The sequence below is a fragment of the Oxyura jamaicensis genome, chromosome 5 (genome assembly GCF_011077185.1).
Source record: "Oxyura jamaicensis isolate SHBP4307 breed ruddy duck chromosome 5, BPBGC_Ojam_1.0, whole genome shotgun sequence".
Lineage (NCBI taxonomy): Eukaryota > Metazoa > Chordata > Aves > Anseriformes > Anatidae > Oxyura > Oxyura jamaicensis.
The window spans coordinates 2,021,908-2,035,836 of NC_048897.1; the positions used below are offsets into that span (position 1 = coordinate 2,021,908).

Genomic DNA, 13,929 nt, shown 5'->3' on the forward strand with positions numbered 1-13,929 from the left:
AAAAGCAGAAGTGAACTTTACTTCCAATCCTGTTAATTACAGCCAAAATACAAGACATAGCATTCTAGCTCCACTTGCTGCCAGGATAATCTGGGTGGTTTCATCCAGTAATCAAAATTCAGTGCTGTGAAACTTGAGTTAGTTAAGAAAATGCAGCCCCTCTAGAGGATCTTCAGAAAACAGCCTTGTCCAACTTCTTCCATGTGCATGAAGAGCCTAGCCCAGGATATTCCATTATCAAGCTGAGACATTAAACAACAGCTGTCCTAACATAACAAGACTTTTGCCTTTTGTGGCCTATGGCCAATACTCCAAGGTCAGAGAAAACTTTTGGCAGTGCTCAGCAAAAGAGATCTTCAAAAATGATTTCTTATGTGCTGAAATGATTTAAAATGCAGTCAAACATCAATCTTTTACCCACTCTCCATTCCACAACTGGGTGATGCTGCCCAGGAAATAAAGAACAGCCAAAGCCATGAGGCTTGCTCCTGCTGCTGTGAGATAAACAGAGCCACTCTGAAGTTTCACCTGAGAGCTAACAGCCTGTTGAAGGAATGTCCTTAGAACAGTTCTTGATTTCATAGAACATGTACATTGCTACATACATAGTAGTGCAACTTTTAGGAGTCAGGGATCATTTTTACCTCTCATCATCCTGGTGGAAGAACTAGTGTATGGTTTTGCTTTGGTAAGATTTGTTTTGGTTTATTATTTGTACTGCATACTTCACACAAGTTACAAAGGACAAAGCTAATTAAGTGCTCCCTTCCCCTGAAATACAAATGCTGAGGTTTATGACAGTTCTCTTTCTGCAGCTGTGGACATTTATTCCACATTTTAAAGAGTGCTGAATCTTGCACCGACATTTTACTGTGATGGCAGCAGTAATTAGCAAGGTAAGGAATTTTATTTCCTCCATTAATAGTTCTAATAAGAAGAGGGAGAGAAACACACAAGGAAAAACAAGGTAAAGAGTTGTGGGGCCTCAGCTGGGCCTTTGTTGGCCCATTTTCTTTGTAGTCTTTAAATCAACATTTATAAATGATTTAATGATATTTTTATTTTTTCCATTACATTTTTTTCTGCATTTAACAATAACCTTGGCCTGAAGAGATGCATTTCTTCTATTCCCTCACAAGCCACACTCCTTTTCAACATTGACCAGGGAAGGCACCATTATCTTCCTCAAAATCAGCCCATTTCAGACTCTAAGCCATCTGTTACTGAGGTAACAGGTCATGGAAAGCTGTCAGGAACACTGTATTAACAGTTAGTAGATTGGCAAAGAAGAGAACACCAAACAGGTGGAAAATTACCTTGTTCATCTACATGAGAGACAATAGAAAAAGAGGATTGGTTCCAGAACACACAGAGAAAAAAGCTAAAGGCTTAAAGACAAAAAGGTAATGGAAACATCTTCATTACTGGTATGCCAAGAGCTATATCCCATTTTGTGTAGTAAAGGAAAAGACACCAGGGAAGGCACTAAGGCTAATTACAATAGATCACACAGTGCATGCCCCTGTGGGGCGTTTTGAATGCGCATCATCCAACAGAGAAAGTTCAGCGATATTTTGGCTGATGTGTGCCTAAGGGTATGCAGCCTGCTGACTTTTGCTGGTTGAGTAGTTAAAAATAATTTAAACAGTATCCTAAACCCTAACGTTTTTACAACTCAATTAAATTTGTCTGCAGGTAAGACAAGAACACCTCATACTCCCTGGGCCAGAAGTTCCAGAGTTCTCTCTGCTTAACAAGTTATCCATTTGACCAGAGTTTCAAAAATAAGTGAAGCTTCAGGTGGCCAACAGACTGATTATCCTTTTGCTTCCTTAGGGATCCCTAAGGTTGAGTTGTGAGCACGGGCGTTCCATATTTCTGTTGTCTCTTCTCACTTTCAGTAATTGGTTCAGTAACACAAAAGTATGGCACTATGAAGAACACTTGCAGAGACTCCATGGGAAATTACAAATGGGCAAATAACTCAGAGGCACAGAAGAGATGTGCAGGGGGCCATTCCCACAGACAATGGCATGCCAAGCTCTCACATTTACAGGCCTGGGGAATAACCTGTTCTTTCCTGTTTCTCTGCCTTAGTTAGGTCTCTAATTTCTTCATGCTTATTCCTACAGAACTGCTGCCTGCACCTTTTTTTCCTCCTCACCTGTACACATACAGATAGGCATGAGCTCTCATATACCCCTTATTGCCCCCCCTAGTCTGGGTACTTCCATTGCTATTGCTAACTGTGCGTGGGTTTTTTAAAGTGTAGCAGCTACATAATTTCTTCTTTTTGCCTCCACATTTCACTAACTCCCATCGCATATTGTCTCAACTTTCTTACTACATTCATAACTAGAGCCACCTCGCTATGTTACTTAAGAAACTTCCCTCCTATATACTCAGTAAATGCCGCAGCAGCAGATAGAAGGCAATCTGTTCCCAGTCTCAAAGAAGTCTCTCCAGCTTGATGGAACATAAGCTCCTCCATTCTACTCTTCCTTGTATCTCAACCCCAGAGAAGAGAAATCAAAAAAGCACAAGAAGAATTAAGAACACACCTTTTAAAAAAAAAAAAAAAAGTCCTATAAATCACATTCATCACTAGAATTAGGCTGTGTCATCTCCCCACCTCTGGCTTAGCCAGCTCTCTCTCCTTTGTGCAGTATCTTCCAGGTGATCACCACAGGAGGCAACAACGGTGGGGAATTCCTCTGTAAGGATCCGCTGCTTCTTATTTATGTAGATAGGCATCTAACCAGAGCTCTCCTGAATCTTTCAAAGAGCTGCCAAGAGAGAACCACAATTCCTGAGAAGCAAGAAAATGAAATACAGCATCCAGGGAACATAACCTCGTGGGATGAATTCCCATCTATAAATTAAGCAAAAGAAATCCTTAGAGACTAGGCAATGTAGTCTACAGCTTCTTGGAAAACATGAAGAAGAAACAAACCACATGGTCTACATCAGACAAAGACTGGTGGGTTAAAGCAAACAACTTAAGTAGAATTAAAACAAAAGGAGCAAGCATGGGAGAAGAGAAGCACGTGCTATTGAAGGACAGGCAAAAGGAGGCGGGTTTCCCTCTTCAAGCTTTTTTGTGCACCAGCTTGGCCTCAGAATGTTTTAAGAATGTTTTTCTTTGCTGAGAGGGTGGTCAGGCACTGGAACAGCCTCCCCAAGGAAGAGGTCACAGCACTGAGCCTCTAAGAGTTCAATAAGCATTTGGACAGTGCTCTCAGACATATGGTCTGATTTTTGAGTGGTCCTGTGCAGAGCCACTCCTTGTGTTCTATGATCCTTGTGCTCCCTTCCAACTCAGGATATTCTATTATTCTATGACTTTTCAAGGGGAAAATGAAATACCAGGGAGGATGAGGGAGGGACAGAAAGGGTAACAAAAGAGCATGAATGACAGTTGAAACTCATCTCTCAGAAAACATCTCTTTCCCTGCAGTGTCCTCAGAGACCGAGGCACTAGATCTGGCATCCTACTGACTGAAAGCATAAGCAAAGAAAAAGGGCTCTCCGTTAGGTCATTCATACTGATACCTTCTCCTGCTGCTACTGAAGCCAATGCCATGACTGCACAGTTTTCCAGTCCCTTTCACAGCCAGCCATGCTATCTACAGCTATTCACAGAAATTCTTCTACGATTCAAGTTGGCTGCCTCTCCACTTCCCACACGTCTCATTTGTTCACTCTGTAACATTGGACAGCCCTTCACCTAGGGAATGCATTGGGTTGATACGTACTGCACTATATCTGCAAAGGCGGTGAGCAGCGGCTTGCAGTGGTACTCAATGCCATGTTTGGCACACAGGGACTTCACCAAAGGGGCCACCTTCCAGTAATTGTGTCGAGGCATTGTAGGAAAAAGGCTGTGGAAGAGAATATGGTGATTCTGATGGCATCCGTTGTCCCAAATAATTCCTACACCTCTTCTGCACCTATGCTTAGGAGAGACACTCAACCTCCCTCTATGCCTATAGCCATTAGTGCTCTGTAGCAGCCCCTCTCACAGCACTTCGCTCAGTATCAGCACTAACCAGGAAGCTGGCAATTCCACGCTACTCATAGCTAAAGGGGTGTTGGTGCTCCCCAGTGCTCCAAAAAGTTTATGACCATCATTTGGACTTCCCATTTCCTCCCCATATAATGAACGCAAAATTTACCCCCATTTTCCTTTGTTCTTGTCTTAGCTGATAAAGAAAGATGGACCTTGTAGGCTCTTTAGGTCTATTGTAACTAGCACTCCCCCAAATTCTTTCACATCCCCAACCCATGCTTCAACTCACTGGTGCTCAATTTGGAAGTTCAGATGTCCACTAAACCAGTCATTGAATAAGGACTGATGAACATTACAGGTTGCCTGGAGCTGAGAGGAAAAAAAAAAGATAACATTTAAGTGTTTTTTTTTAGGAACACTCCTTCTCTTATGTTTGTCAGACAACAATGAGAAGGTACAAGTTCCTTATCATCACATGCCTCCCAATTGAATATAGCAAGTCCAAGAGCCATCTCTAGTCAATGTAGATGGTTATGCTGTAGTATATGATTGTTAGGGACGTAATTTATAACAGACTTGACTTCCCCAGTAAGATAAGCAACCATAACTCACTGTACAGGTCCCTTCACATCTCTCACTTTAAAAAAACTGTGTAATGTCTTCAGAGCTGAAATGAGACAAAGCACAGAAAAATCTATCTTTCGTGGATGGGAAGATCTCCATCAAAAGACCACTGTAGCATCTCTGGTTCTTCTCCTTGAGAGATCTGTTTAGCATCTGAAGCCTCCATCCCATTTCTGCCTACTTTCTTTGCACATATCACTCACTTCACACAGTGAGAAGAAAACATAAGCAGCTTGTGCTATCAGCTCTCATCACTGCTTTGATCAACTCTCTTGGGCAATACCCAAGAGAGTTACGTACCCCGATCAATAAACTCTATCATTCAAAGTCACAGCTCTCTGTAAAGAAGGTCTTACCTGGGTAGAGAACCAGTCCACGTTCTTATCATAATCAATGTGCATTGGGATGTGATTCATTTGTGTGATCCAGACAAACCAGTTACTCTCTATGAACCTGTGCACACAAAACACACACAAAAACATCACTAACCTCAAACCTGTGCCATAACAAGTCAGTACAAAACACTTTTATTCATTTAAGATGGTCATCGTTTGATAAAGTTAACACCAGGAACCCCAAACATCTTATCAGTAGATGAGGCCTATGCAGACCTTCTACAAGCACATGCCAAACCAACCGCCTCTGTCTCGCTGAAAGAAATAAGCGGGCAGAAAAATAGAGAGCAGATGGAAACGATAACCAGGAGGCTGAAGAAGGGCTGACATGAAGGGAACCAAGTAGAAGAAATGAAGCAATTTGAAGTTGAATGATACCTGACCAACAGATGAAGCCCCAGGATACCCTTCACACCCAGCAAGGGCAGGTAGGTGAGAAAGAATCGGATGTAGAAGGTCAGCATCCAGGCCAGGTCCTGTAACACAGGAAACAGATAAAACTTCATTACTGAAGATATTAAATAGTACTGGTCCCAACGTGGACCCCAGAGGGACAGCACTAATCGCTGATCTTCCCCTGCAGGTTGAGATGTTGAACTTTTGACTGCACCTCTCTGGATGCAGCCAGCCAGCCAACTCCTTATCCACCAAACAGCCCACCCTTCAGATTCATCTCTCTCCAATTTAGGGACTAGACTGTTGTGTGGGACCACGTCAATGAAGTCCAGGTAGATGACATCAGTTGTTCTTCCCTTGCCTATTGATGTGGTCACTCCATCACAGAAGGCCATTAGATTGGTCAGGAACGATTTGCCCTTGGGAAAACCATGCTGGCTGTCTCAAAATGCCTCCTTACCTTCCATATGCCTTAACATAGCTTCACAGAGGATCTGTTCCAAGATCTCTTCAGGCACAGAGGTGTGGCTGACCAGTCTATAGTTCCCAGGGTCCTCCTTTTTATCGTTTTTAAAAATGGGAGTGATGTTTCCCCTTTTCCAGTCACCAGGGACTTTAACTGGCTGCCAGGACTTTTCAAATATGATGGAGAGAGGTCTGGCTGTTACATCAGTCAGTTCCCTCTGGGAATACCTTTGGTTACCCAGCTGTGAATGGATCTTTATAGAAGAGAGGGGCTGCATGGGAGGTAGACACTCTCCCCCAGCAAACATTATTTCCCTGATCACATACCCCACCTCCTTGCCACAGAGATAAACAGCTCAGAGTTGCTCCCAGTAACGCCTCATTTCCTACACTGAAACGTATGCACAGAACTAGGAAAAGTCACCACTGGCAAAGTGGAGCTAACTTACCACCCACTGTTTCCTCTGTACCACAAAGTAGAATATGTACCACTGGAAGTAAAGAGGCACCAGAGCTGGGGGACCAACTAGAAGAAAGAAAGAGATTGCAGAGACATTAACCATGCCAGTGTGATGAAAACATTGAGATAAACTGGAAAATTAAGGGCTGGAGCAAATGCTGTCCATAGAACTGCATAAAGGTAGGGTTACTCACTGATGAAGAAGTACTTGTGCTGGTGGTTATAAGGCATGAATTTCTTCTTTTGGACACCAAGCTGTTAAAATAAGTAAACTCTTCAGGCCACAAAGACATCTAAAGACATTTGTGTACACACTCCTATCTACTTTCTCCAAGAAATGCATACTTAGATATCTCCAAACCTTTGAAACAGGTATCCTACCAAACCATACCATACCATCATACCACCATGCCATTGGCTTCATTTTGCACTGGAACTTCAGTCTATGACTATGATATATTTTCCAAAAACCTTCTCACCATGCGCTGGATGCACAATAGGTTGGGTAGTCCCTTGCACCACAAACAGCAAAGTGCACTGGAAGCTCTTTCCCTACAGAGGGCACAGTTGCTCAACAACATTCACTTCAAAAACCACACAAGGCACAGAGAACAGTTTGCTGCCAGGATAGAGCTCCATTAAAAAGAAAAACCTGTGATACTAGTAACAAAGACAGCGTGCAGACCTCCCACCTACTTATAATTAGTCTACAAAGCAGAGAAATTTGCACCTAGACATTAAACTGTGTCTGCAGGAACACGGGTGAACAGATTATCCTCCCTCTAAGACTGCTAATTTTTCAGTGTTCACTGTATAAACCTAACAGGTCACATCACTGACTTCCCCGAGGGACTCCAGTACATCCCTGCACATGTCCAAACTCATTCTGAACAGCAGCCCTCTTTTCAACATTTGTGGAGCTGCTACCAGCAGCCACATGTTCCTGCCTCTTCTTTTGTGATGGTTCTAGTGATCATTGTGATTATGATCCCCATTTGAATTAATCATGAAGACTGGAGGGTTAGGTTCTGATTCTGAAAGCATTTTTACAGCTCTGTTGTCAGGTATATACATCGCTGTGCTGGATTTAATGTATTTAACTTAGAGTGTGTAAGGATTCATCTCAAGTTATACACATACCTGAAGTTAAGTATTTATCCACATAGCGCACATCTAAGAACTAAAACGTGATACCCATCACATTTTCAGACCCTTAATTTCAATGCAAATCAGAGAATTTAAGCCAGGTGACAATAACATGTATTAAATAATGCAAATAAATAACGCATTTAGGTAACTTGTTTTTTTTAGGGGAAAAAAAAAAAAGGAGCAGCAAATGCTAAAACCATTCAACTGATTTTAGAGTTGCACTAGAAATAGAGTTGGACTCCATGTCAGACCCAGTCCGACACTCACTGACAGACAGAAACCACTGAAATAGCTTCTTTGATCAGTAAGTGTAAAAGTTCCACAAAATCCTTGGTTGTGAACTGGTGCTTCAGTTCCCAAAAAAACTACCCTTAGTCAGTCTTACATTGTTAAAGAGAAAAACTTGCAACTTTATCTTCCTGCAATTGCAGGTCTCTCAGAGATATATGAACCTGTAATTATGATGAATATTTCATCTTATTTTAAGAGTTACTTTTACTGAAATTTTAAGAATATAAAAATCTCAGAAGGATTACTAAGGAATATTAGGGACTAGTGGAAGGCAAAGTAGTACTACATAAAATAGCAGGTCAACTCTAACGGTGTTAATTATATTACAGAAGCCATTTTCTGGATGTACTCATTTTACAGAAGCATGTGGTTTTGTAAAACCTTCAGAGAAAATCTGGAAAATTTCAACCCACAGCAAGAATGTACTAAGGAAAAAAAAAAAAAAAAAAAAACCATAGAAAACTGCTGCAGCATTAAGTACATGGTAGTTACTGCTGTGTCAGGGTTTCGTTTCTTCTTGTTTTTTTACAGGCCACTAAAGCCAAGAAGCACTTTCAACAAATTCCTGAAATACTGAGACCAAACCAATTGGTCACTCTTCTCCCAGCTCTCTGCAGCTTTCCAGAGCTGCATGCTGCGACCTCACAGACTTCACCAGGACTCACCTCAACAGAGAGTGTTTTTCCCAAAGCAAAAAATAAGGGGTGCATGTTAACATCAGGGTCCTTTCGGAAGCAGTTGGGTTTAGCATGGTGCTGGAAGTGGAGGTGATTCCACCAGCTGGCTGGTGCTCCCTGCAGGAAGGGATGAGAATATAATACCATTAAAAAATTGTATCTTCTGCCCTTAGTCCTCCCTCCCAAGTAGTTCCTTGTATTTCCTTCCTTCTTATACTGAGCTTGTTTTTGACAGTCGAGACTCTTAGGCTAGTCTGTGGCAGACACTCTCAGCACTGGCTGCTCACCTTCAGATGGCCGATCACAAATTTATGCACCAAGTGGTTCCATCTGGATTTGCTGAAGACTGAAAGATGTCCAAAATCATGCTGGAGCCAGCCAGCCTGGGCCTGGAAGGGGAGCAAAACAAACAAACAAAAATGCTGCTGGGAAAAAAAGAAGAGCTGGAAACTTCTGAAAAGGGGGTTCTCTTCACTTACAATTCCCACTCTCCTCGTGACTTTATCACTGGCTAACAAGAGCACACTCTGTCACCGAGGAGCATTTCCATTACTGATACCCCATCCAAGCAATTACCAATTACTGTATACCAGTGCAGTCCAGACTCTGCCTAACGACTTTTGCTCACAGACGGTTGTTTTCATGAGGAAAGAATCATCAGGAAAAATGTAACGCAGCTAAGAAACAGCTTTTATTCTCTTACAAAACTGCACTGAAATTGGCAACGAAGTTTCCTTTAAGGAACAGCTTGCTGCAGCCTCCTCTGAGTACTTGTAATTCCAAGAGGATCAGCTGGCCACAGAAGAAATAGCTGGGGCTTTCAGAGCTGTTCTGCTCTCTCTCTAATTCACTGTAGGTTCCCATGGGAACACAGCAACTTGGCTCATGCACAGTTCCTTAGAGTTCTGACACAAGGGACCTCAGAAGCGTAGCATGGCTTACGCAGAATGAAGAAGGCTGGGAATAAGGAGGGCTTTGACAGACTACGGAAAGCAAAAAGCAGCGGGAAGCCCACTCTACCTAAAAATCATGTCATGGTACTGTAACTTTGCCCCCTCCGTGGAACTCAGGAAGAAGCAGAATTTGGAAAAGTCCATGAAGATCAAGATTTCCCCTGGGCTTATGGCAACGTGGACCTCATTCCCAAAGACTGGCTTTTGGTGTTTCTGGGGCTGATTTTTTTTCCCTCCATTTCAGTGCCTAGTTGCTTACCTGGACAGTGCCTAAAAGCACTGCAGAGATGAGGAAAGGCACTGTGGATGATCCAAAATACCAGATGGTGAGCCAAGCTGCAACATCCAACAACAAGATGTGACAGAGATGCAGCATGAAAAAGGTGCGGTTGGGTTTGAGAAGTCCCATCTTCTCAACAGTTGCACGGAGTTCACGGAAATCTTCCACCAGCTTTTTCTGCAGGGAGAGCCAAGAGCGAGCACATGCTGGCCTGAAATGCCTCAAGAACCCTAAGAGGAGCTCTGTTTCCCCTCTCAAGGAGCAACTGTGGCAATGGGTTAACGCTGAGAGTCAGTCACTTAAGAGACAAACCTTCAGTAGCTATTTTATGACCCCTGAGTACACAAGTACCTCTGTGACAATGAAGAGTTTCTTTAGCTGACTTATTTTCCCTCTCAATTCCCTCCCACAGGTGACAGATGCTGCAATAATAAAGGAAATCTTCTGCCAGCCTGATTTTCCTTTACATACCTGTGATTTGGAGTGCAGCTCCTCTGCCACTTTACATTGGGAAGGCTACATAAGAACGTGGCTTAGAGGCCCCAAAACCCTGGGCCACTAATAATGACATTAAGTCAAGGGGAAGACACTACCACTATTATTAGTGATGAAGTATCACTATCTTATGTACAGGGATCTCAGGCTGCCAGTAAGAGAAAGTAAACAGCAGAGTTTTGACACAAATAACAGGTTTTTAAGATACTTACATTCTTGCTGGGCTCAAAGCTGGGTTGATCTGGTGCCAACTCCCCAATCAAGAGGGGGCTCATGTACTTTCTCACCAGTGCCTTGTCAGGATGAAATGCTATGAAAGGATCCTGAAATACAGATAAAGGATGAGGATGAGAAAAACAGCACTTTAGGTGATGGCAAAAGAAAGGTATTTCATGACACTTAGTAGAAAGCAACCCAACTAATGGATCTGGCTGGACCAGATACTTCTGCCACAAATCTTACTGCTTTCCTCACACCATAAATGATCACTGGTAGCTGAATTCTCTGTATCAGTTTCTGTATGGATGCTGTGATGATGGATGATAGGGCCCCCAGCACAAGACATGGACATATTAAAACGAGTCCAGAGGAGGGCCACAAAGACGATCAAAGGGCTGGAGCACCACTCCCTATGAAGACAGGCTGAGGGAGTTGGGGTTGTTCAGCCTGGAGAAGAAAAGGCTCTGGGGAGACCTTACAGCAGTCTTCCAGTACCTAAAGGGGGCTACAGGAAGGTTGGGAAGGGACTCTTAGTCAGGACGTGCAGTGATAGGACAATGGGTATTAGCTTTAAAATAAAAGAGGGTAGATTTAGATTAGATATTAGGCAGAAATTCCTTACAATGTGGGTGGTGAGGCACTGGCACAGGTTGCCCAGAGAAGCTGTGGGTGCCCCATCCACGGCAGTGTTTGATGACAGCGTTTGATGACAGGCTAGATTGGGCTCTGGGCAACTTGGTCTGGTGGGAGGTGTCCCCACCCGTGGCACAAGGTTGGAGTTAGTCTTTAAGGTCCCTTCCAACCCAAACCATTCTGTGTACAGAACACCAAGAAACATCGGTTCACTTCCATCTAACTTCTGAATCTTAAAATGTCATGTCCTGTTGAATCTCAAGATCATCTCAACCACATACTCCAAGGCCCATCCTTCCTTTAAAAGATCTCTAGTCAAGAAATGGGTTCAAAAGGAGGCTGATGCAGCTAGCTCCGGGTCAGTTCTGTTGCACTTCAGGTGTAGCATCACATATGTAAATAAAGGAGGGAAAGAAGTGAATAAAGGAGGAAATGTGAATAAAGGAGGGAAAGAAGAGAGAGGAATGTTCATTTGCATTTTCTCACTGAAAGAGAAAAAAAAAAAGGGAGGTGTATGTGGGCCGGCCAGAGAAGGATGGTACCACACATTTAGACCAATCATTACAATCAGTGCAGGCTGTAAAACCTGGCAGAGCAGGCTCAATGCGAGGCTGAGAAACAGACAAATGCATTCTAGAAATCAGAGCACTGTAGTAGCACTTGGCAAACTAGAAGGAAAAGTGTTCTTTCTTTACTTGTTTTTGGGTGTTGTTTTTTTTTTTAGGGGGGAGATTTTTTTTATTTTTTATTTTTAATGGAATTTACTTGGCTCAGGTTCCTGAGAGGTCAGCAGTTCGGTTGCACCCAGCAGCGACACAGATCATAATGCCTAAAGAATGCAGTCGTCTACAATCATACCACCCGGCTGCGTTCAGCCCTACATGCTGGCAGCCACTACGAGCAACATGTTTCTGATCACACAACGGCAACGGAGCTTACAAAATGCATGTGCACGTCCTGACCTCGTGAAGTAGGTGCAAATTCACATCTTATCTTTGGCTTTACACTATACAGATATTAAGGAGTGAAGGAAAGCACTAAGTCTCAAGTGCCATTCTTTTCTGCTTAGTGTCTAGCCTCAAAAGGGACAAAAAGGAATTGAAATGCAGTCCAGCAAAGCACTCGAGATGGAGCTTCACATCCCATACCTGCCCTAGCGTCCAGTTACTTACACCTGGAGAAATGCATGCTTTTTTTATTCTGAGGGGGAAAGACAAAAGCAGACAAACAGAGGAACCACACAGACCCACTTTCAGCTATAACAATGATAACTCACCTTTGGCATTCAGATAAAAACGATTTTTCAAAGAGATTTCACCCCCCTACAATCTCGTAGAAACACTGTGCTGGCTTTTCGAAGTTAGGGGCTTACCATGCTACTACAGTTGCAAGCAATCATTATTCAAGGAGCTAGGTCTTAGACTTGCAAGGAATAATTCTTAAGAAGCTAAGTCGATAGCTGCAAACAATCATTCTCCCTGCGCACACAGCAGCAAGCTCAGGTGTTTCTTTTCAGATCTGGTCTGTGGCCAGTTATGCATAAAGCAGGAGCATTCCGACTGCCTGTGTCCTAAAACTGACTGATTTTCCCTGGATTTCCACAGCCAGGCACAGACACCGTACCTGCACACATCTCAGTTACTCCTTCAGAAGGGAAGGAGCGATGCCAGCCCCCCCCCCCCCCAGCCCCAGCAGCACCCTGCACCCTCGATGCCTCCGCAGAGAGCTGTCATTAAGGCTGGAAAGCCCTCCAGGATCATCTGGCCCAACCACCCCCTACCACCGCTATCACCCGCTAACCCACGTCCCCCAGCACCCCGTCCACCCTCTCCTTGAGCACCCCAGGGGCGGTGACTCCCCCACGTCCCTGGGCGCCCCGTCCCAGCGCCTGACCGCTCTTTCTGAGCAGAAACGTCTCCTCATTCCCACCCCGAACCTCCCCTGGTGCACCTTGAGGCCATCCCCTCTGGTCCTGCCACCCGCTGCCTGTGAGCAGAGGCCGCCCCCAGCTCCCCGCGGGGAGCTGCAGGGAGCAGCGAGGTCCCCCTGCGCCTCCCCGTCCCCCTGAGGACGCCCCTCACCGTGGCGTCCTGCCCGGCGTAGTGGCTGATGACCCGCGAGCCGCCGGGGTGCCGCCGGTGGAAGCGGCTGATGTCGTACACCTTCCTGTCGATCACCAGCCAGCGCTCCTGGGGCGGCGGCCCGCGGGCCGAGCGCTGCGCGATCTCCTCCCAGGTGAAGCGGCGGGGCGGCGGGGCCGGCCCGGGGCCCTCCATCTTGGGGCGCGAGCGCGGCTCCGGCTCCCGGCCCGCCTGGGCTCGGCCACCTCCGCGCCCCTCGCCCCGTCCCGCTAGCCCGCCCCCCATTGGCTGCCTACGCGCCGAGGCCCCCCCCTCCTCCGCGCTCATTGGTCCGCGCTCGCGTTGTGCCCGCCCCTTTTCGCACCCCGCCCCGCGGCCGTTCTGCCCCCTCGGGCGCGGGGGGAGCACCCCGGGGGCTGCTTCGGGGAACCGGGGAACTGGGGAAAACGGGCCCAAAACTGCTGCCAGCTGCCAGCCCGGGGCTTAACACAGCCTCGGGGCTATAGCGTGATGCTGCTGCTGCGGCTGAGGATGAAATCATTATGTATAATACAATGTATAACATTTATATTGGTGTTGACTGTCAGTGTAATCGATAATTGTCATTATCAGTTATAATTATTGTACATTATAATACAATTATGCATTGTGCAATGCATTATAATACAATTATGTATTGTATAATTATAGGTTGTATGATTGTGTATTGTATTCATTTAAGGTATTATTATTACATACCATATAATACCTTCTAATAACATAATAAATATAATACAATGAAATATTCGGAATATATCATTTA

The 13,929-nt window shown here is 44.7% G+C and overlaps 1 protein-coding gene across 1 annotated transcript; it reads right to left on the minus strand.

Annotated features, from left to right (window-relative positions):
• On the minus strand, positions 1–13,469 carry FADS1 (fatty acid desaturase 1). The gene is made up of 12 exons (XM_035326765.1): positions 13,128–13,469; positions 10,407–10,517; positions 9,679–9,876; positions 8,754–8,855; positions 8,455–8,583; positions 6,544–6,604; positions 6,339–6,415; positions 5,407–5,504; positions 4,990–5,086; positions 4,299–4,378; positions 3,756–3,881; positions 1–2,786 (listed from the first exon to the last, which is right to left on the minus strand). The coding sequence occupies exons 1-12, from the start codon at positions 13,452–13,454 to the stop codon at positions 2,735–2,737; spliced, it is 1,458 nt and encodes a 485-aa protein (XP_035182656.1). The 5' UTR covers positions 13,455–13,469; the 3' UTR covers positions 1–2,734.
• Positions 13,470–13,929: the final 460 nt, after the last annotated feature.